This window comes from Simochromis diagramma, unplaced genomic scaffold, assembly GCF_900408965.1.
Source record: "Simochromis diagramma unplaced genomic scaffold, fSimDia1.1 OVJJ01000271.1, whole genome shotgun sequence".
Taxonomy (NCBI): Eukaryota; Metazoa; Chordata; class Actinopteri; order Cichliformes; family Cichlidae; genus Simochromis; species Simochromis diagramma.
The window spans coordinates 1,742,318-1,764,919 of record NW_024386909.1 but is presented as its reverse complement, the minus strand read 5'-3'; the positions used below and the strand labels follow the sequence as shown (position 1 = coordinate 1,764,919).

The window sequence follows — 22,602 nt, the reverse complement described above, 5'->3', positions numbered from 1 at the left end:
GGGTGTGGTGCCAGTTTGCTGGGTAAAGGATCTGTGGGTTTTATAAATATAACTTACTATAATAACAGTTTATTTACTGATTGAGGGTGGTGATGGTGCTTTTTTGTCTTTGGACATTTCAATGTGGTAACATAGTTTATGCACGGATGTGTTGAGATTTAAACCAACAGCATGGAAAACTTTGATCTGGTTGTAGGTACAGCCTTTTAAGATTTATGACTGTGTCAGAGGTTGTGTGTGGAGGCGAGGAAGAGATGACCCAAACACTGGACTCACGGTGTAGAATGATGATGTTTTACTGGAGCGAGTGAAAGAACAGAGCAGGAACGACAGGACTGACTGACTGACTGAAAGACTGAATGGCTGGCTGAACAACTGACAACATGTGGGAATGCAAACATAATATCTACAATGACACGACAAGGAACTGGTGGAAACTGAGGGTTTAAATACACTGGCTACACTGATTTTTGTAATATTGATATTCATATTGTGAGTGGAAATTTTTTTAATGGACATTCTTTGTGTTCAGCAGTGACTCTTTCTTGTTGTCCTTCAGCTCAGCCATGTAGGGCTATCACATCAAAACATCTGGGTGCTGCTCTTGTAAGAGCAGAGTAACTTCTACTATTTTCATCACTTCCTTCAAAATCTGCTTCATGTGATATACATTTCTAATTTTACTCGAGTACTGATGCCTAACTTGTTTGCAGAGTATGTACATGTGAACTGAATGTAGTTCCTTCAAAGCTTTGGTGTGATCATTTACATTGCAATGAAACACATATTGTTTGCTGATCTTAAGTTACAGCTTAGACATTTACTGATGATTAACCCTTTTATGGCCTGGTGCTGTTTGAAATATAATTTCAGTATGTAAAAACTGAGCACTTTGTTAATAAATGTATCAGACTCTCTCAAATGTGTTTGCTCATAGGGGGTTAAATTATTATTTTGGTTTTTCTCTGTATGTATTAATTTAGGATCTACCTTACAATGTAAAGTATCTTGAGGCGACTGTTTTTTGTGATTTGACGCTGTATAAATAAAATTGTAATGACTTAATACTGACTAGAAGCTAAAAGCATATCATTAAGCAAAACACTGCAGGATGGAAAACATAGATATGGTAGATCAAACCAACCACATAATACCACAGTAAATGCTTTGCTGTGATACTGGTTAGTACTGAAGCTGATGTACACACAAAGATTGAAATTTTTCTCTTCAGCTTTAACACTGGAAGTTTGATTTGATAAATGCAGCCAGCTGGGCAGTGCAGCCTATCAAAGCTAGAATAGGGGGAGATAGCGTGAGACAGAGGCTGTGAATCTGTCACAGAGCCACTGAATTTCTTGTTCTTATGTTCTTATAAGAACATATTTTACTTTGCATGCAAGAAAACTGCACTTTCCTAAACAGCGTGTACTCTGTCTGTACCTGCTGTTTAGTTGTCCTGAAATTTTTTCACTCGATTAAAAGGTTAAACTTACAAGCTTTGAGTGAGTGACAGAAAAAACAAATATTTAAGGGTGAAGATTTAGACTGTCACAGTGACTTCCTCTTTTGTTGAACATAATCAGGAAGGACAAGACTGACTCTACTTTTACATTGTTTTTGTCTTCTGGGTGTTTCATTACTACTTTTTTCTTACATTGGGAGCATCTAGTTCATATGTTTTATTGTAATGCTCTTTCATTTTATTCTGCAATCTCAAGAAAACACTACGCAATAGAGGAACCAAAGTATTTCTTTCTCAAATGGCTATGTGTAGAGCTACAATTTCATAATAAATTAGATGCAGGTCTTCCATTGTTCGTGCAATTTTTGAAAGATCTGCCGTAATTCTTTAGTCATAAACCAGTGCATGTGTGGGTTCTTGGCTTCCTGGCCGATCAATCAAATTGAATAAGTAAGAAGTAGGCTTCACCAGAGCTGTGTGAATTGAAACTTTATAAAATTTACAACTGTACTGTACACATAGATCACACTGAAGAATACATGTTCTTGGTTTCAGACTGAGTTGTTCTTTGATGTCACTAGAAGAGATGTTATTAAGTTCAAAGACCAGCCAAGGCCCAGCTAAGGGCCCATCACAGATCTGCTGTCCATTTTAAGTCACTGTATCTGTACTATAATAGCAGAACCAATGACATGCGTGACGTGTAACACATGTGAGACGTGTGATTGAGCAGAAGACCAGTTTCCACCCTGACTGTAAAGCACCTGTTAGCTCAGCGATCTTCCATTAACAACTACTATTAAAGCTGGATATCAACAAGCCACAAGACAAGCAGAACAGCACTGAATGAGCAAATCCTGGTAAACGTCAAAGGTCATCACTCCAGTGAACACGTCTCCATTGCACTGAGTCCAGTGCTGGTGTGCTTTATGCCACTGTAGTCTATGCTTTGCATTGTGCTTGGTGATGAACCCATGAAGCTCCTTGAACATGGAAACCAATTCCATGAAGAACTCTACATCAGGTGTGTCAAACTCATTTTACCTCACAGGCCACATATAGCCCACTTTGATCTTAAGTAGACTGGACCACTTAAACGATCATTACGACAGCAAGCCAGTACGTGTATTCACTGAGATCTGATTTTGGGAATAAACTAATTCAGATTAACAATTTGTAATATTTGTACCGTAATATTTTATTAAATAACCTACTAGATGGACTGATTAGGGTTTTGCATTTTGACCAGTAAAATTAGAAAGTATTTGTCATTTATCTATATCTATAGATACATGTTAGTTCATTAGATGGGGGGATTTAATAGTTTATATTTCTCATGTATCATAATAATTAATATTTCCCAAATCCAAATTTACATTTGTGGCCTCATTACAACATGGCTAAATTAAAAATGGCTAAACATTTATTGAGCTCAGATATAAAATAGGATTTTTCCACAACTAAACTCATGTGCCAGAAATCAAATGCCTGGTGTTGCTGCTCAACAACCAAATTGTAGTGTTACTGTGCTCTTTCCCACACTTTGTGATTAATTTTAGTGCTGATGCAGTCACTGCAGATGTGCTAAAAGATACATGTAAATGTAAGTACTTGTAGAAAAGTGATTTCACTGTGACCGTATTTTAAGGAAGTCTTATCTATCACAGGATATCAGCAGAACTGAAGAGTTTTTGTCAGAGGCATCGAGTGACGCCTCCAGCAGCTTTGTGATAAACTGACTTTATTGCACTTTCTTAAACAAGTTCTCTTTCTGTACTTCCTTCTTTCCAACATCGGCTGGGCGACACGGTCCACTGTAATTCTTCTAAAACTGCAAAACAATAATTCTACACTTGGGATTGTTTGGTAAGGAAACATTTTATTGCTTTTATTCAATAACTTTTTCTTTCATTGCACTGACAGGCACATATAAAGTTATCTTATTTACTGATGTTCAAGTTTTATATGAACTGCTTTGTGTTACATTTTTTATATTTCACCATGTTTTAAACCAAAGTCCTACAAGAAAATAAAAACAAGAACTGTATGAATGAAGAAGGAACATTTTTATGATAAAACAGCTTTAAAAATATTAAGTACAGTGTTAGAACTCCATACATGAAATTGTCTTTTTTTAATCCAGGCAGTAGAGTAGTCTGTGTGTGAACATGGAGACAGTCAGCATGTTACTGATTGTCCTGTTTGTTTCAGGTGAGTATTTCAGTATTTCAAAGTCATTATTGGAGTTATTTTACAACGTAAACTTCATTTACTAACAGAGTGAACATAGACCTACTTTTTGTACTGACTTTAAATTAAAATGTTTTTGTACAAAATGTTAACACCTAAGGAACAAAAAACTTTGGTGGCACTTTCAAGCATTACAATAGACAGTTTTTGAAACTCTGATTATGAAGATTTCCATCTTACATCCAAACAGCAGATGGTGGTGGAAATGTTCCTACCATCTCTGGAATATCAGCTAAATGTTTAATTTAAAATGGAAATATGCAAAAAAAAAATTTCACGCTAACTAAAGTGTAGCAAATATTTAATCAGAGATGAGAGTTTTGTTTGGGAGTAGAAAAACATGTAGTTATTTTGTTTAAAACTGATGTGTGAATGGATTAATCATTAAATTGTATTTACAGGTGCTTTGGCTGATTATTCCCATAAAGCAGACCTTTTCATAACTGCATCAAAGCAGCTGGAAGCACTGAGTGGATCTTGTTTGCAAATCCCATGTAGCTTCAGACCCAAAGAAGAACAGAAATTTAACAGCAAAAGTGAAATTTTTGGAGTGTGGATTAAAAATAATCCCGAATTTGCCAACGAGGCAAACAATGTGATCTTCAAAAGTAGTGGAGCAGTTAGCATCTATCCAATAAGTATTACTGGGAACCTGAGTCAGAGAGACTGCACCACTCTGTTTTCTAATTTAACCACAAACTACACAAACACATACTTCTTCAGAGTAGAGAGAGAACCATTCAAGGCAACAGCTCAACTTGATCCTCTTCAAATAACAGTCAGAGGTAAAGACTGATGTTTTTAATACATTTATATGATAAAATTATACAAACCTTTGTTCTGATCCTCGCTCTCTATTGTTTGATTCATTGTCAACAATATTGGTTGAAGCTAAAAGTAACAACACTCACAACACTTCGTAAATTAATGCAGACATTTACAAAAGAACATTTTATGGATTAAAACTGAGAAATGTCATTGTTTTTTGTTTGTTTTGTTTTATCTAAGAAGAAAACAAAAAAAGATAAAACACAACTCTGAGACTTGGTTAAGTTTAAAAGGACAAGTCAAATATTTCTACATTGATGCTTCAGACAGGATTGCATTCAATTTCTTTGATGTGATCTTTCAGTTTTAATCGGTTTGTACATCAGTTGTTGTTTATACTTACAAAACTGAGAATCTACAGCAATTCAAATTGCATGTATGTAATATACTTTTCTTTAGTGTTAATATGTTTGTGATGTGAAACCACAGATTCTCCTTGGAGGCCCAATATTACAATCCCAGGTGATCTGAAGGAGAAGGAGTCTGTCACTATAACCTGCTCAGCTCTCACTCCCTGTCCACACTCCCCTCCTCAACTCACCTGGAATCTCCAACAAGACTCTCACAACAAAATAGAGGAAAACACAGATGGAAGCTTTACAACTAAAATCCAGCAGAACATCACTCTGTCAGACACACATGATGGAAAGAAGATCAGCTGCTCTGCCAGATATCCTGTGAACCAAGGAAAAGACACCAAGACAGCAGAGACAGAAGAGACTCTCAATGTTTCATGTAAGACAATCAGAGGTTGTTGTTGAACTTAATCCTATAGGACGATATAGTATATGGGATATCACTTTCTCTCTTTTATTTCTCCAGATGCTCCTAAAGACACCTCAGCATCCATCAGTCCATCAGGTTTGGTGTCAGCAGGCAGCTGGGTGAAGCTGACCTGCTCCAGCAGAGCCAAACCTCCAGTCAGCAGCTTCACCTGGTTCAAGAAGAGCAGAGATGGAGCTGTGAAAGTATCTGAAGGAGAGATTTACAGCTTCAATGTAACAGATGGAGGAGTTTATTACTGTGTGGCCACTAATGATCTGGGTAATCAGACATCAGCAGAGATTAACATGACTGTTGGAGGTAAAATTACTCACCAGTTATTTTTAAAATTTTCCCTTTTTCTAATTTTCTCTGTGATACGCTTCATGAGTGAGGAAAAAGAAATGTGCTTTATAAGAGACTGAATTTCATTTTATAAAAATCACAATTGTACTTCATCCTTCACAGTGTGGTCGTTCAGCCTTTAAACATTAAAAAGAAAAGTGTGATCCTGCAGCAGCTTTTACACTTTTGTTTAAAGGTAGTTGTCATCTTCACTTAAATTCACCTTAAATTGTTTCATTTACTATTAAACATTTATTCTGTCAATTCATACAGTTTTCTTTGCTCTCAAATGTTCTTGCATTACATACAACTGGTTGGTGTCTACACTATAGTGAACTGTGGGAATCATAATGCTCAGTGATCATACTGATCATCTTTGAGTGGTGACTGTCAGAATTTGATCTATTGGATATTTCTTTCTCCAGATGCTCCTAAAGACACCTCAGCAGAGCTGTTGTTTTTAATCATTTTTTGTCGTATTCCTAAAAAATGAGTTGAGAAAGAATTAAATGTAGCTTGATGAAGTTCAAATCTTGTAATTTATCCTACAACATGTGGCTGTTCATGTGTTAGACTTGAAAACTTTTTTTTCATCTAAAACAATCTTATTTACTGTTTTCTGCATTACAGGTGGAAACCTGGTTGGTGTCTACACTATAGTGAAGACTGTGGGAATCATAATGCTCGTGATCACACTGATCGTATTTGAGTGGTGAGACAAATGTTTATATGATACACGCATTTGAAACCAACTAACTCATCTGTAGTAAAATAAAATAATTCATTCTTTCTGGTTTATTTTTTTGTTCTTTTCCTTCAGCTGGTTCAGATCAAGAAACTCCAACAAATCAGAGACTAAACGCTGTCAGATGAGCAGAGTCACATCGCAACACATCAACTAAAGTTTCCACAGGAGGAAAAACTCCACCTTCAAATATCATTAAATTCACTGCAGTGATGTTCAACAGTTTGTTCATGACCATTTTATTTTGAGTGTAAAAACCGGTGTTGCACGAATGGAAAAATTTACTCTGTGGATAATTATATATCATTGTTTCACTGCCCTGACTCTATTAAACAGGAGCTCCTTCAACCTGACCATTTTATTGTTAATAGTTTATTCATGAATATTGATCAAACATCACACTTCTGTAAGACTGATTCAGCATATTGTTTGGAAAATGCTGTAATTTTACAATCTATTACAGTCTTGTTCCTTGTTCTTGCTATTACTATTAAATAACCTTTCAACAGCTGTCTGCTGCCCCCTTTGTGGAAGACAGAAGTGAAACTTTTTGAATGCCCTTAGGTGTTCAGACTGTGATTTACAAGTGCAACTTAAGTTATGACCCAATTAATGTAAGCTTCAGATTTTAGTATTAAATTCCAGTTTGCTGCATTATTATCCACTGACCTCCTAAATCCTGTGATGACTCTGAATGAATTCTCCAATGTTTTTTTAATATATTGTCGTCAAATTTGACCAAATCCTTTTGGTAGGTGTTTTAATTTACACACTGAGTGGAAAGTAATTTAGTCCAGTGCAACATGTGAATGGTGACTTTGTGATCCTCCATTCATCTTGTGCTGACTTGAACATTTTCTCTTTATCTCTCCTGTCTGGACTTTTATATCACCACTTCAGAGTGAGAGAGACTTCCTGTGGTTCTGTCTGAACTGGAGCCCTGGAATCATTAATTGGAAATCCTTCTTACTTATAACAAATGGGCTCACACATGGGACCATTTGTTATAAGTATATTGTGTTATAAGACCGGTCATGGTCATTCAATCTGTAAGTAATTGAATCTCTGTGTCAACAAATGTTTTTGTTCCACAAGTGCCATTTTGAGATATTTAAAGACAGGTGAAGGGTGCGGTCCCCACTCTGAATCAGCGTCACTTTAACCTTACAACCAACAAGAGCAGACAAACAGAGTTAAGTGCTCTACTCCACCAAACATCAGCTTTAAGAGGAAAGTGTAACCTCAGCTTTGTTGTTCAGTGTTAAAGGAGTAGTGCTGATTGAACTCTGCTTGCACTCAGCCACTGGCTAACTCTACCTTACCTGTGTGCACCATGAAAGAGCTGAGTGATTAATGCTCTATTATGTATCTAATATGTATCATCTGTCCATGTCCCAGTGTGATGAATGCAAACCAAACCAGGCATGAGAGACACATTTATGCAGTCTCATTATGTCCAGAGTTAACTATGTTTGCCATTTCAACTCTTCCTCAGTTGTGTTGTATTGTGTGTTAAACTGATGTTGAAAAGGTTTTTTGATTGCACCCTGTCAAGGTGTTTAGTGTGCATGTGACTCTGAGCTACAGCCTGACCTGTCCTCAACTTTGATTGATTCCAACCTATTATCTAGAGCAGCGGTCCCCAACCCCCGCGAGAGTTGAGGCTCGGATGTGAAATGTATGGTTTTCAGGGTTTTTGTCAATTTTTAGCGTTATTTTGTTATTGTTTTTATCATTAACTCGGTTTTCCTGGGTCTTTTCACCTGTGTTATGAATAAATCTTCTTTTTTTCGGTACTGATACTAGTTTTATTTTGTTGTATTTATCCGCGACACCTTAAAGGCCGGTCCATGAAAATATTGTCGGGCATAAACCGGTCTGTGGCACAAAAAAGGTTGGGGACCGCTGCTCTAGAGCAAGAATGGGCTAAATGAGAAATTGGGACTGCTGTGGAGGATAGCACCCATAAGTTGATCTCTGTTCTGTTCAAAATGAATTTTATTTCTTTATAAACTACTACTGGTAAGAGTAGATGGTACAATTCAACACGTGCTTCTATACACGTAACAGACATGCAGTCGTGTAAAGAGTCTGACATTTTTGCTGTCAGACTTGGACAGCTGTCTGTTATAAGACCTGCCAATTTTGTCCTGTTCTATTTTAGTCAAAGTCTATCCAAGCATGCAGTTTGTGGAAGTCAATTGTGTTACTTCTCAGAGACACACAGCCGCAGGATTTGGTGTACTCACGGATCAAAGTGTGCAAGACTGAAAACAGCTTAACAAACACTCTGGGCCGTCACATGTCTATCTACTTTCAAGTGCAGAAGAAATGTGTTTATGTTCTCGTCTAGTTCATCATGTTCAGATTGTTCATGTATGATCTATATACAAGTTGGTGAGAGCAGTGCTTCCACACAACTTGAAAATAAACTCTTTTAAAAAGGAGGCATTAAATTGAAGTCACAAAAGCAGTTTATGTGCACTGAAATGTTTATGTGTTCTTGTGTTTAATTCTCCAGTGAAACATATTTTTTCATACAGTGTTTTAAACACTTCTAGAATGAAGATGAAGCACATTTATTTGTTTTTTCAGGTATTTATTTATTTACCACTGTTGGCATGAAACTAAAATTTAAAATCCCTTTTTGTATTTGACCTCAAATGTTGTGTGTTGGGCTGAGCAGTAACACTGGATTCCTTTGTAACGTCTCTGAGTGTCACTACATCGCTCCTGCAGTGATGCTGTGACTGTTAATAGCTTAACAATACCTGCATATTTGATGTCTACAGATATAATGTGACATTCATACTGAGAGTTATATGTATTCTGTAAGCTGCAATGCAGGTTTGGAATTAACTTAAGTTAGTAAAAAGGTTGTTTGACTGTGATAAGTAATTATCTAGTGTTGTCTATTACACGATATTTGCAGAAAGGACAAAACTGTTGTTGCAGTGTTGTATTTGGTATCATCACCTCAGGCCTATAACAGCTTTGCAACTAAAGTAAGATTGCACCTTCTTAAGTAGCAGGTTCTCTGTCTGTACTTCCTTTTTTGTTTGCAACCGCAGGGAGCTAGTTTCTGTGTTTGACCACTTTACTGATATATGCCGACTGTCACACATTGTAGTGGTTATTCAGATGGTACCAACTCGTTGCATAATTATTAACTGATGAAGAAACAAACAAAATAAGGTGGAATACAGTTTTTCTCCAGCTCCTCATTGTCTATTGTGGTAATCACTGTCAGCCTGATCTCTGGCTGCAGCACAGGGCTTGTTTGATGTGTTTGGTCCGTTTGATTTCACAGATTGTGTCTCTTCAAAAAGCAGTCAGAACAGCAGAAAATGAAGATGTTCATTATGATGAAACTGACTCCTCCAAGCAGAGACCTTCTTTAGTCTCAGTGCAGGACAGCACACAGAAGCAGGATTTAGTGCATTCACAGATCAACGTGTGCAACAGCGTAACGCAGAGACTTGAAGGCCCAGAGAGTATGAACTCTCATTGTATCTACTGAGTGTGCAAGTAAGTGTGCAAGACTGAGAACAGAAGAGAAGTGCAGAGTAAATGAGTGTGCAGTTGAACAAATGTTGTTACAGAGAAATGTTCCCTTGTAGGTCATCACAGGGAACCTGATCAGTGTTTTCAGGATATTCAAGTCAGAACATATGTAGTTTGTAGTTATGTAGTTTGTTGAAGTTGGTGACCAGTGCTCTCATAAACCTCATGATGTATCATTAAAAGTTTCCAGTGAAATATGTTTTTTTTGTTTAATCTTTTTCTTGTGTATTTTTGTATTTTTGTTATGGAACGTATTTATAAGAGAAACATCATAAATATATGATAAATATAAGGAAGTAACACTTCCCTTTCTTATTTTTGCATCACATACTCTGAACTTAACTGAGGCATGTGAGGCCTGCAGTTCTTCAGATGTTTTTCTCTTGGAAGCCTGGGAAGGTTCAACAGGTTCTGGTTTTCTCCATTTGTGGATAATCGTCCTCACTGTGCTTCACTGGAATCTCAAAGCTTCTGAATTATTTTTTTTTAACAATTTCCAGTCTAATAGATGTCACTGACTTTGTTTCCTGGTTGTTTCTTTAGGTTGTGACATGTTGTGATGCTTTTTGAGGTCTTTTAAACTTCTTTACTTTGTCAGACACTCTGCTTAAGTGATTTCCTGATTCAATGGGTCTGGCAGCAATCAGGCCTGAGTGTGGCTAATGAAACTAAGCTGAGTTTTCTAAAAATTTGTGGTTAATCACAGATACTTTTTTATTTAACAAGGGGGAAAACTTCTTCACACAGCTTCAGGTAAGTTTGGTTAATTTCTTCCTTTTCAAAACACAAAAAAGCTCAAAACAAATTTGAAAAACAGCTGAAAGAAACTTTAACATGATCAGGTAGAAATGTGTACAGGCAGAAATGGAGGCTGACTGCTAATCACTGTCTTTGTTATCTGTAGACATGGATCTGTCTGTTGGGCTGTGTCTACGCAAGTAACGGCATCATTGTACAGTAATGTGTACAGTGTTACTGAAAATGTTAGTCTAATGCATTACTTTTGGAACATGTGACATGTGATACCAATAAGCCCCTGACAAGTCCCACAGCTTTGCCACTTCTGTCTTCCAGTATCTCCACTCCAGTAGCACACACACACTTCTCAGGGCCTAGTGGTAAAATGACAAGCAGCAACTGATGCTGGAGTTTTATATGAAGTTCCACAAATGTGTGGAGTAACCCATACTCCTATGGATAACAACACCTTACAACCCTGTAACCCTAAAGCTGTCAGCATAGAAACTATCCAGATAACAACCTGAGAGAATGCTTTATGCTGTGTGTGTGTGCATGTGTGTGTGTGTGTGTGTGTGTGTGTGTGTGTGTGTGTGTGTGTGTGTGTGTGTGTGTGTGTATACACAGAGAGAAAGTTAGTGTTTCATAGTCTTGATTTGTGTTAGCACAGGTTGTACATATACATCGTACTGAGAATGATTAAAACAGTTGTGTAAGGTTAAGGTCAGAGGCTTCGACAGACCAAAAGTGTCTTTAAGGGCAACATCTGACTTCTCTGACAGGAAATAAGCAGGCGGCACAAAACAGACTTCATTATGCAGCGCTACAGTCAGTGGGTGTCTCTACATGTACTTCCTCAGATGATAATTTGTATTTTACAGTTTATAGTAGTTCTGCTGAAGGCTGCTTCATTTCACTCATAAGAAAATCATCAGATCTAATGTGGGGTAAAGAAACATTTTACTGCTTTTACTTCTTAACTTTCTAAACTAAAACACATTTATTATTTCTGGCTTGTGTTGTTCTTAAAGTGCATGTCGTCTTTATAAACTTTCTTAGAAACTGCCTAATCTAACAGTAAAACACATGTGCTTATTATGAAAGAAACATTTTATTCCTTTTATTTCGTAACTTTATAAACTAAACTTTTTCTTATTTTTCCTTCAGTGAACTGACTGAGACATGATGTCATTTTTTAAAAACTTGTGCTTTAATCTTAGACTTAAACTCTGTTACATTATTGTTGTTATGTTTGAGCTATTTTCAAAGCACACAGCTCCACAGATGTAAATGATAGTCACTAAATCATAATCATTAACTTTTTGTTGATTTTATTTATTTATTTATTTTTATGATTCCAGGAACGAGTTTTATTGTATGAAGATGGTGACAGTCAGCATTTTACTGACTGTTTTCTTTGTTTCAGGTGAGCTGATTGTTCAGTTATTCAAAGACATTATTGGATTTATTTGTAATTTAACTCCATTTTAAAACAAACACTTGACAAACAGTGAACAGCAGAGGAAAGAACAGACGTTTGTTAATCATGGCACTTTATTTACAGGTGCTTTAAATGGTTATGCTGACTCTGCAGCACTCTTCATCACTGCACCAAAGAAGATGGAAGCACTGAGTGGATCTTGTTTGCAAATCCCATGTAGCTTCAGACCCAAAGATGAACAGAAATTTAACAGCACAATAAAAATCTTTGGAGTGTGGATTAAAAATTATGTCTACTTTGACAAATATCCAAACAACGTGATCTTCAACAGTAGTGCAGCAGTTAACATCTATCCAATGAGTATTACTGGGAACCTGAGTCAGAGAGACTGCACCACTCTGTTTTCTAATTTAACCACAAACTACACAGACAAATACTTCTTCAGAGTAGAGAGTGAACCATTCAAGGCAACAGCTCAAAAGGATCCTGTTCAAATAACAGTCAGAGGTAAAGACTGAAGTTTTTAATCCATCTATAGCATTGAATTATACAAACCTTTGTTGTGATATTCGCTGTCTGATCCTGTTTGATACATTGTCAACGATACTGATTGATCTACAACACACTCAAAATCATTGTCCTGACATTATTTTGTAAATTATTACAGATATTTACAAAGCATTTACAAAGGAACATACAATGGGGTAAAACTGACAGATTTCATTGTTATTTTATTAAATAGGAAAAAAGAAAAACACAATTCTGTGAGACTTGGTAACATTTTTAATGTCAAATATTTCTACATTTTTGCTTCAGAAAGGATTATTCTTAAGTGCCTTCCTTCCATGTACAACAGCTCCTCCTTTCTTATATTGTCATTCTTTCATTATCCATCAGTTCTCTTTCACTTATAATTGTTAGGGTCAAGTGGGGGCTGGAACCTATTCAAGCTACCTTAGTGCGAGAGGCAGGGTACACCATGGACAGATCACCAGTCTGTTGCAGGGCTAACACATAGACACAGCAAAACATTTGCACATACATTCACAACCAAGGGCAATTGCAAATGACCAGTTAACCTAAGCCCACTAACTGCATGTCTTTGAACTGTGGAAAGAAGCCGTACGCTGGGAATACACTGGGAAAACATGTAGGCAACAGTGCTAATTACTGTGCCGCTATGCTGCCCTGTTTCATGACTGGATTTTAATATTTTTAAGTCCAGTTTAGCTTCTGGACTCTTAGAAATTGATTGATGTGTCCATATTTAAAAAACAACTAACAAATGTAACACTTTGAGCCTTAGATTTTCTTTTTAGTTTTAATCTATGTGTGTATCAGTGTGATCAGTCTTAGTTTATGTTACCAAAACTGAGAATCTACAGCGGTTCAAACTGCATGTATATAATATACTGTTCTTTAGTGTTAATATGTCTGTGATGTGAAACCACAGATTCTCCTTGGAGGCCCAGTATTACAATCCCAGGTGATCTGAAGGAGAAGGAGTCTGTCACTATAACCTGCTCAGCTCTCACTCCCTGTCCACACTCCCCTCCTCAACTCACCTGGAATCTCCAACAAGACTCTCACAACAAAATAGAGGAAAACACAGATGGAAGCTTTACAACTAAAATCCAGCAGAACATCACTCTGTCAGACACACATGATGGAACGAAGATCAGCTGCTCTGCCAGATATCCTGTGAACCAAAGAAAAGACACCAAGACAGAAGAGACTCTCAGTGTTTCATGTAAGACAATCAGAGTTTGTTGTCGAACTGAATCCCATCGGACAACATATTTATGTTTTTCTCTCCAGATGCTCCTAAAGACACCTCAGCATCCATCAGTCCATCAGGTTTGGTGTCAGCAGGCAGCTGGGTGAAGCTGACCTGCTCCAGCAGAGCCAAACCTCCAGTCAGCAGCTTCACCTGGTTCAAGAAGAGCAGAGATGGAGCTGTGAAAGTATCTGAAGGAGAGATTTACAGCTTCAATGTAACAGATGGAGGAGTTTATTACTGTGTGGCCACTAATGATCTGGGTAATCAGACATCAGCAGAGATTAACATGACTGTTGGATGTAAAGTTACTCAGCACTAAGTTTCAAAAGCTTTTTTTAAATAATTTTTTGTCGTATTCCTTAAAATTGAGTTGAAAAGGAATGAAATTTAGCTTTATGTTAAATTCAAATCTTGTACTTTGTCCTACAATATCTGGCTGTTTATGTGTTAGGCTTGAAAATAATTTTTCACCTTGAATGGTCTTATTTACTGGTAAATGTTCATTTTGTCACATACTGTCTGAATTACTCTAAAATTTTGTTCCATTACAGGTGGAAACCTGGTTGGTGTCTACACTATAGTGAAGACTGTGGGAATCATAATGCTCATGAGCACACTGATCGTATTTGAGTGGTGAGACAAATGTTTCTGTGATACACTCATTTGAAACCAACTAACTCATCTGTAGTAAAATAAAATAATTCATTCTTTCTGGTTTATTTATTTGTTTTGTTCCTTCAGCTGGTTCAGATCAAGAAACTCCAACAATCCAGAGACTGAAAGCTGTCAGATGAACAGAGTCACATCGCAACACATCAACTAAAGTTTCCACAGGAGGAAAAACTCCACCTTGAAAAAAAAACTAAATTTACAGCAGTGACTTTCAACAGTTGTACATGACTATTTTACTTTGAGTGTAGAGATGGTGTTGCAGGAATCGAAACATTTACTTTGTGGATAATTTCATATCATTCCTTCACTACCCTGAGTCTGTTAAACAGGAGATGCTTCAGCCTGACCATCTTATTTTTTATAGTTTATCCATGAATATTGATCAAACACCACACTTCTGTAAGATTGCTACAGCATGATGTTTGAAAATTAATATATTTGTACACTCTATTACACTTACAGCTGTCTTCCTGCTATTACTGTTAAATAGCCTTTCAACAGCTACTGCTGCCCCCTTTGTGGACCACAAAAATTAAATTTTTGGAATGCCCTGAAGTGTTCAGACTGTGTTGGGGGAATAGCAGTGATTTACAAGTGCAACTTTAGTTATGATCCATTTACTCTGAGCTCATTTCATTCCTTCAACGTTAAGTCCAGTTTGCTGCATTATTATCCACCAACCTCCTAAATCCTGTGATGACTCTGAATGAATTCTCTGATCTGTTTTAATATATTGTTGGTCATTTTACCAAGTCCTTTTGGTAGCTGATTTTAATTTACACACTGACTGCAAAGTCATTTAGTCTAGTGCAACATGTGAATGGTGACTTTGTGATCCTCCATTTAGCTTGTGCTGACTTGAACATTTTCTCTTTATCTCTCCTGTCTGGACTTTTCTGTCAACACTTCAGAGTGAGTTACTGAGAGAGAGACTTCCTGTGGTCCTGTCTGAACTGGAGCCCTGGAATCACTGATTGGAAATCCTTCTGTTGTCACATTCTGTTGTTGCTTCACTGTAAATAAACACACTGAACTTAATCCTCTGAGTCTGCGTTCTTAGTCTAACCAGTCCATTACTTATGACAGTGGCAGCAGCACCTCCTTTGGTCTAGTCAGCTTATCTGTAAACTCCTTGCAACTGTCATATGTATAAGACCAGGCACAGTCATTTGTTCTATAAGTAATTGAATCCCTGTATCAAAAATATTTCTATTCCTGGTCTGGTCATGTCGAAGTCCACCATCTGGTGGTTGAATAGCGGAAACACCAAGTAATGACGGGAGTGGAGCTTTTACTCCAAGCCTAATTTTACAAGAATGAAAGGATCACAAAAGGTACATTAGTAAAAGCTCTGAAAAATGCAACAGTCTCCTGAGTGCTCAATGAAGCCATAAATGTTTAGCTTGATGCATAGGCTGAATAGTAGCCCAGCATCTAGACTTCAGGGGTCCTGTCCAAAATCTCTGGGATTCCATTCTAACATGAGGGGTCATCAGAGTCTAAATCCCAAACACATTACATATTGATAAATCCTTTTCAATTCTTACAGCTAGTTTTTCTGTAGGGATGTTCCTGGCAACTAATGTCTTTGTCGACTAAACAAGGAGAAAACATTTGACTAACTGACGAGTTTAAAACTAAGAAACACTCAAGTTATATTTTGGAACCTTTAATGTCAAAAACTAAATATGACAAATTAAAACACCTGAAAAAATGACTGAAAAGTGTGGTGCATTGTACTGTGTATTATGAATGATGCACTTTGTTCAAAAGTTCATCACAACCACTTTAATTAATCAAAGTTCAAATCTAAAAAAACATAAATGATAAATTATCCATGCATTATCTTCAGCTTATTTTAAATATGCAGCAGTCTAAGCAGGGAAGCCCAGACCTCTCTTTTCCCACCTCGTCCACCTTCAGGGGAATGTTGAGTCATTCCCGGGTCAGCGTATCGATCTAATCTCTGCAGCATGTTAATTTAGGCTTCTTCAACTTTGATATTTTTGCTGTCTATCATTAAAACTCATTCTTAGCTAATATGTTACGTATGCTAAGAGAATTAGAAGATAATGATTTTTTTTCTAAAGAGAGAAAAAGAGGAAAATGGATAAAGGATGTCATGTGTGGAAAACTCAAAGTAACTTGTTACTGTAAACTGAAGATGGAAAACAAAGTAAATAAGAATCCGAGTTTAAAAGCAATCTGTTTGTTCACTATGTATCTGAATGGATAATCTGAGTCAATCTACTGAGGAAGAACACCGATACACAAACAGAGGACATTCAATCTGATTTTTTGCACTGCACCTCAAACATGGGAGTGGATAGTGACTGTAGGAAGCAGTGGTACAGGGTGAATTTAGAAGTGAATGCTTTACCATCACACTTTTTCTGGTCTAAGCATAAGTGTGTAGCTACAGTTTCACGTTTGAATCCTCAAACCTGCTCCTCGTGTCACTCTCTAAACATGACAGTGACAGATGGGAAGATTTTGGCCCTTTCACATGTCTGTGTTTAAATACAATGCAGTTCTGCTTGGCACAGCGGTCACTCACTGCACTGTTTTTAATCATGCTGTTCTTAAATAGGAAGAACATAATTGTTTTTCTGTGTAAATGAAGTGTGCTCTCCTCACTCTGACCTTTCACTACCTTTAACGCCTGTTATAGACACGTAACAGACATCTCTATTTCACTCTTCGTAGAGGCAAAGGTTCCTGGTGTGTAATGCAATCCAAAAATACTAGTTTCATTTCTGAGTTCATTTCAGGCACTTCATCTTGCAGTTGTATAAAGAGTCTGACATTTTTGCTGTCAGACTTGGACAGCTGTCGGCTATAAGACCTGCCAGTCTGTCAAAGTCTATCCAAGCATGCAGTTTGTGGAATTCCAAAAAACGATGTTACTTCTCGGTGACACACAGCAACAGGATTTTGTGTACTCACGGGTCAAAGACTGCAAACAGCTTAACACAGACAAGTGCAGAAGAAATGTGTGGATGTTCTCTTCATCATGTTGCATGTTCAGATTGTTCATGTATGATCTATATACAAGTTGGTGAGAGCAGTGCTTCCACACAACTTAGAAATAAACTCTTTTAAAAAGGAGGCATTAAATTAAAGTCACAAAAGCAGTTTATGTGCACTGAAATTTCTTTGCTGCGTGCTTTGTTTGATCAGTGTGTTGCTCCCCAATGAAACATATTTTTTCATACAGTGTTTTAAACACAGCTAGCAAAAAGATGAAACACATCTATTATTTTTTTCAGTCGTTTATTTATTTACCACTGTTGGCATGCATGAAACTAAAATATAAAATCCCTTTTTGTATTTTATGACCTCAAATGTGTTGGGCTGAGCAGTAACACTGGATTCCTTTGTAACGTCTCTGAGTGTCACTACATCGCTCCTGTGGTGATGCTGTGACTGTTCATAGCTTAACAATACCTGCATATTTGATGTCTACAGATATAATGTGACATTCATACTGAGAGTTATATGTATTCTGTAAGGTGTTATGCATGTTTGGAATTAACTCAATTTAGTAAAAATGTTGTTTGACTGTGATAAGTAATTATCTAGTGTTGTCTATTACAGGATATTTGCAGAAAGGACAAAACTGTTGTTGCAGTGTTGTATTTGGTATCATCACGTCAGGCCTATAACAGCTTTGCAACTAAAGCAAGATTGCACCTTCTTAAGTAGCGGGTTCTCTGTCTGTACTTCCTTTTTTGTTTGCAAATGCACATAACGAGTTTCTGTGTTTGACCGTAGTGACAGTCGGCATGTTACTGATACAGTGGGGCAAAAAAGTATTTAGTCAGCCACCGATTGTGCAAGTTCCCCCACTTAAAATGATGACAAAGGTCAGTAATTTGCAACAGAGGTACACTTCAACTGTGAGAGACAGAATGTGAAAAAGAAATCCATGAATCCACATGGTAGGATTTGTAAAGAATTTATTCGTAAATTAGGGTGGAAAATAAGTATTTGGTCATCTCAAACAAGGAAAATCTCTGGCTCTCACAGACCTGTAATGTCTTCTGTAAGAAGCTTTTCTGTCCCCCACTCGTTACCTGTATGAATGGCACCTGTTTGAACCCATCATCTGTATAAAAGACACCTGTCCACAGCCTCAAACAGTCAGACTCCAAACTCCGCCATGGCCAAGACCAAAGAGCTTTCGAAGGACACCAGGAAAAGTATTGTAGACCTGCACCAGACTGGGAAGAGTGAATCTACAATAGGCAAGCAGCTTGGTGTGAAAAAATCAACTGTGGGAGCAATCATCAGAAAATGGAAGACATACAAGACCACTGATAATCTCCCTCGATCTGGGGCTCCACGCAAGATCTCATCCCGTGGGGTCAAAATGATCATGAGAACGGTGAGCAAAGATCCCAGAACCACACGGGGGGACCTGGTGAATGACCTGCAGAGAGCTGGGACCAAAGTAACAAAGGTCACCATCAGTAACACACTACAACGGCAGGGAATCAAATCCCGCAGTGCCAGACGTGTTCCGCTGCTGAAGCCAGTGCATGTCCAGGCCCGTCTGAAGTTTGCCAGAGAGCACATGGATGATACAGCAGAGGATTGGGAGAATGTCATGTGGTCAGATGAAACCAAAGTAGAACTTTTTGGTATAAACTCAACTCGTTGTGTTTGGAGGAAGAAGAATACTGAGTTGCATCCCAAGAACACCATACCTACTGTGAAGCATGGGGGTGGAAACATCATGCTATGGGGCTGTTTTTCTGCCAAGGGGACAGGACGACTGATCCGTGTTAAGGACAGAATGAATGGGGCCATGTATCGTGAGATTTTGAGCCAAAACCTCCTTCCATCAGTGAGAACTTTGAAGATGAAACGAGGCTGGGTCTTCCAACATGACAATGATCCAAAACACACCGCCCGGGCAACAAAGGAGTGGCTCCGTAAGAAGCATTTGAAAGTCCTGGAGTGGCCTAGCCAGTCTCCAGACCTCAACCCCATAGAAAATCTGTGGCGGGAGTTGAAAGTCCGTGTTGCTCGGCGACAGCCCCAAAACATCACTGCTCTCGAGAAGATCTGCATGGAGGAATGGGCCAAAATACCAGCTACTGTGTGTGCAAACCTGGTAAAGACCTATAGTAAACGTTTGACCTCTGTTATTGCCAACAAAGGTTATGTTACAAAGTATTGAGTTGTATTTTTGTTATTGACCAAATACTTATTTTCCACCCTGATTTACGAATAAATTCTTTACAAATCCTACCATGTGGATTCATGGATTTTTTTTTCACATTCTGTCTCTCACAGTTGAAGTGTACCTCTGGTGCAAATTACTGACCTCTGTCATCATTTTAGGTGGGGGAACTTGCACAATCGGTGGCTGACTAAATACTTTTTTGCCCCACTGTATATAGAAGATATTTATACAATTTATTTTTCCTACTTTGGCTCTTGGTGGATCTCTCACCCTCTCCCTCCCTTATCTTTCCTGCTTGGCTTCTATGTCCTTGTCTAATCTCGTCTAACTCTAACCCTCAGAGTCTCTCAGTCTTGTTCTCTAAAACCCAAAGAATTGTGGATCTGATCAACTGGTTCCTCAACGGATATTGGCACTCTACTCTAAACAAAAAGCCTGGGCTCAGGAGAACCCGATTTTCCTTCAGAGACGTTTGCTGCCGGATACCCGATTGTGTCGTGTGCCTGGCGACACCCGCGATGGAGGACACTGAATGACATCTACCATTCGGAACGATGATAACAGAGTTCTGGCTGATCAGAGCTGGCTTGGACCTGGCTTATCGAAGAACAAAGAAAGCGGTTGCAGCTATTCAAAACCCGCATTAGGCTGGCCGAAATGATTGACGATGTGCAAGCTGTGAGTACTCAGACTGTGTTTATTGAACACCATATGGGAAGATCTTCAAGAAGTTCACGGCTTTGCAATATGGATAAGATCTTGGAGAAGAACAACAGTATTTGAGAGACCTGGTGACCAGTGACAGACATTAGACCAACTGTAAAATTGGAAGCAGTTTCTTCGCACTAACCAAAACAACTACCATCTCCATCTCATGCGGCCCCCCTGGCGCCAGCTGGATGCTCAAGGCAAAAACTGACGGGAATAACAAAATTCCTCCTTAGGTAACAAGACTATGTTGTGACTCTCTCCCTCCTCCTTCAAGGCTACCTGCGTCGACCGAAGATTGTTGACTTTTTCCCAACCGAGTGAAGGGACACTTTCTCTCGGCTGAACACGGAACAGACACACACACGCACACATATGCATGTACTCTGACACAGACCTACACTCACCCCCCCACCCCCTCCAAATGCCTTCGAAGCTTATGTCTTCTATGTTGTGAGATGTGATGATTCATGTGCTATGTGCTGAGGTGGGCTTTTTTTCTGTTCTCAAACTGATCTCCCCGTTGGAGCTCAGTCTGGGCAGAGTTCTTTTTTTCTCCTCGTCTTTCCTCATGTTGTGCATTTTCCATTGTTTTGGTTCCGGGTCGCTGCTCATGTGGCCAGTGCTACCTAGCCTGACCTGTCTTGCCAGTGTGATGTTTGTGTATTGTATGTACGGTCGGCAAGGTATCATCTATCTTAACTGCCCCTTGGGGATAAATAAAGTGTCTCTGACTCTGATACTTAAACAGCTAATGAACAAGGTTTACAAGGTTTAGCTATATTTTGATACCAAGATTGTTTACATAGAGTTTGTAATAGCAGAAAGATACTCTATTCATTTTGGCTATTTGATTTTCAAGCAGGAACCTCAGAAAAGTGAGTGAAGAGCCAGCAAGTAAATCAGAAGGAGAAGAAGAAAACATCCATTATGGAGAGTTCAACTTCTCTGTGCTGAGATATGAAGCATCCACTGACTCAGTGCAGTACAGAGGACAGCAGCAGGATACGGTGTACACACAGGTGAAAGTCAAAAAGCACGAAAACACAGAGTGCGCTCACAGCCAAGAGGAACTCTACACTCAGGTGAAGAAAAAAGTAACATTACATTAACACAGTGTATTAAAGAAACATACACACATAACCTGCACATACAAATGTCATTTTTCCGGTTTAGTGTTGTTCTTAAGTAGTTACTTAAACAAAATCCTGCAGCTTTTTATGTTCAGCTTTAATCTCACACGGCTGTTTTCAGTTGACTTTTTTGTTTAGATTTTTCTTAAATACGTGTAAATAGTAAATACTGTTGCAGCACTCCAATAAGGAACTACTTTACATGACAGTTGAGACATTTCTGCAGATGACTAGAAACCTCCACATACAAAATTATTTTAGCTATCATCGTGCTCATACAATATTTGCATGTTGTGTGTGCTCTTGAATGATTTATTATTTACATTTTAGACATGTTGAAATGAAAAAGTTTGTCACAGGTAATTTGTTTAAATGGCTGCAGGCAAGCTGGCATCAAAACATGTAAACTTGTGTTCAATAAAATATGTTTACTTAATTTAAAGTGTTTTTGTGTGATATTTAATATAATTTGTGCTGAAGGCTTATTCCGTATTTTGTGATGTGAAGTGCTGGATGTCTTTTTCTTATCTCTTATCTTATCAAAGTAGATGTCTTTCTGAAAGCGCTGTAACTAAGTTTAAGAATATAATCCACCCACTGTTATCATCTTCAATGCCCTGTACCAACATAGAGCAGAGCAGCTATCTGAACGCTACCCCAACAGAGGTCGATTATCTTGTTAATAATTTCACCTCCTCACTACGTACGACTCTGGATACTGTAGCTCCTGTGAAAACTAAGGTCTCTAATCAGAAGTACCTGACTCCGTGGTATAATTCTCAAACACGTACCCTAAAGCAGATGACTCGTAATCTGGAGAGGAAATGGCGAGTCACAAATCTAGAGGATCATCATTTAGCCTGGAGAAATAGTTTGCTGCTTTATAAGAAAGCCCTCCGCAAAGCCAGAACATCTTACTATTCATCACTGATTGAAGTAAATAAGAACAACCCCAGGTTTCTCTTCAGCACTGTAGCCAGGCT

The 22,602-nt window shown here is 38.1% G+C and overlaps 1 protein-coding gene across 2 annotated transcripts; it reads left to right on the top strand.

Moving 5' to 3' along the window:
• The first annotated feature begins 3,242 nt into the window (after positions 1-3,242).
• LOC120736188 (B-cell receptor CD22-like) lies at positions 3,243-15,690 on the top strand. Of its 2 annotated transcripts, XM_040036166.1 has the most exons (8): positions 3,243-3,328; positions 3,606-3,673; positions 4,114-4,497; positions 4,970-5,275; positions 5,363-5,623; positions 13,954-14,214; positions 14,467-14,548; positions 14,657-15,669. In XM_040036166.1, the coding sequence occupies exons 2-8, from the start codon at positions 3,631-3,633 to the stop codon at positions 14,736-14,738; spliced, it is 1,419 nt and encodes a 472-aa protein (XP_039892100.1). In that variant the 5' UTR covers positions 3,243-3,328; positions 3,606-3,630; the 3' UTR covers positions 14,739-15,669. The 2 variants fall into 2 exon arrangements, with proteins under 2 accessions (XP_039892100.1, XP_039892101.1); XM_040036167.1 differs by lacking the exons at positions 3,243-3,328; positions 3,606-3,673; positions 4,114-4,497; positions 4,970-5,275; positions 5,363-5,623 and adding exons at positions 11,584-11,641; positions 12,056-12,120; positions 12,259-12,642; positions 13,589-13,885 and having other exon boundaries at positions 14,657-15,690.
• Positions 15,691-22,602: the final 6,912 nt, after the last annotated feature.

Bases quoted from the DNA above. Each gene is read 5' to 3' on its own strand.
- LOC120736188 (XM_040036166.1), top strand. From the start codon at position 3,631: ATGGAGACAGTCAGCATGTTACTGATTGTCCTGTTTGTTTCAG. The intron at 4,498-4,969 runs GTAAAGACTGAT...GTGAAACCACAG, and splicing joins TCTTCAAATAACAGTCAGAG to ATTCTCCTTGGAGGCCCAAT. The intron at 5,624-13,953 runs GTAAAATTACTC...TTTTCTCTCCAG, and splicing joins GATTAACATGACTGTTGGAG to ATGCTCCTAAAGACACCTCA.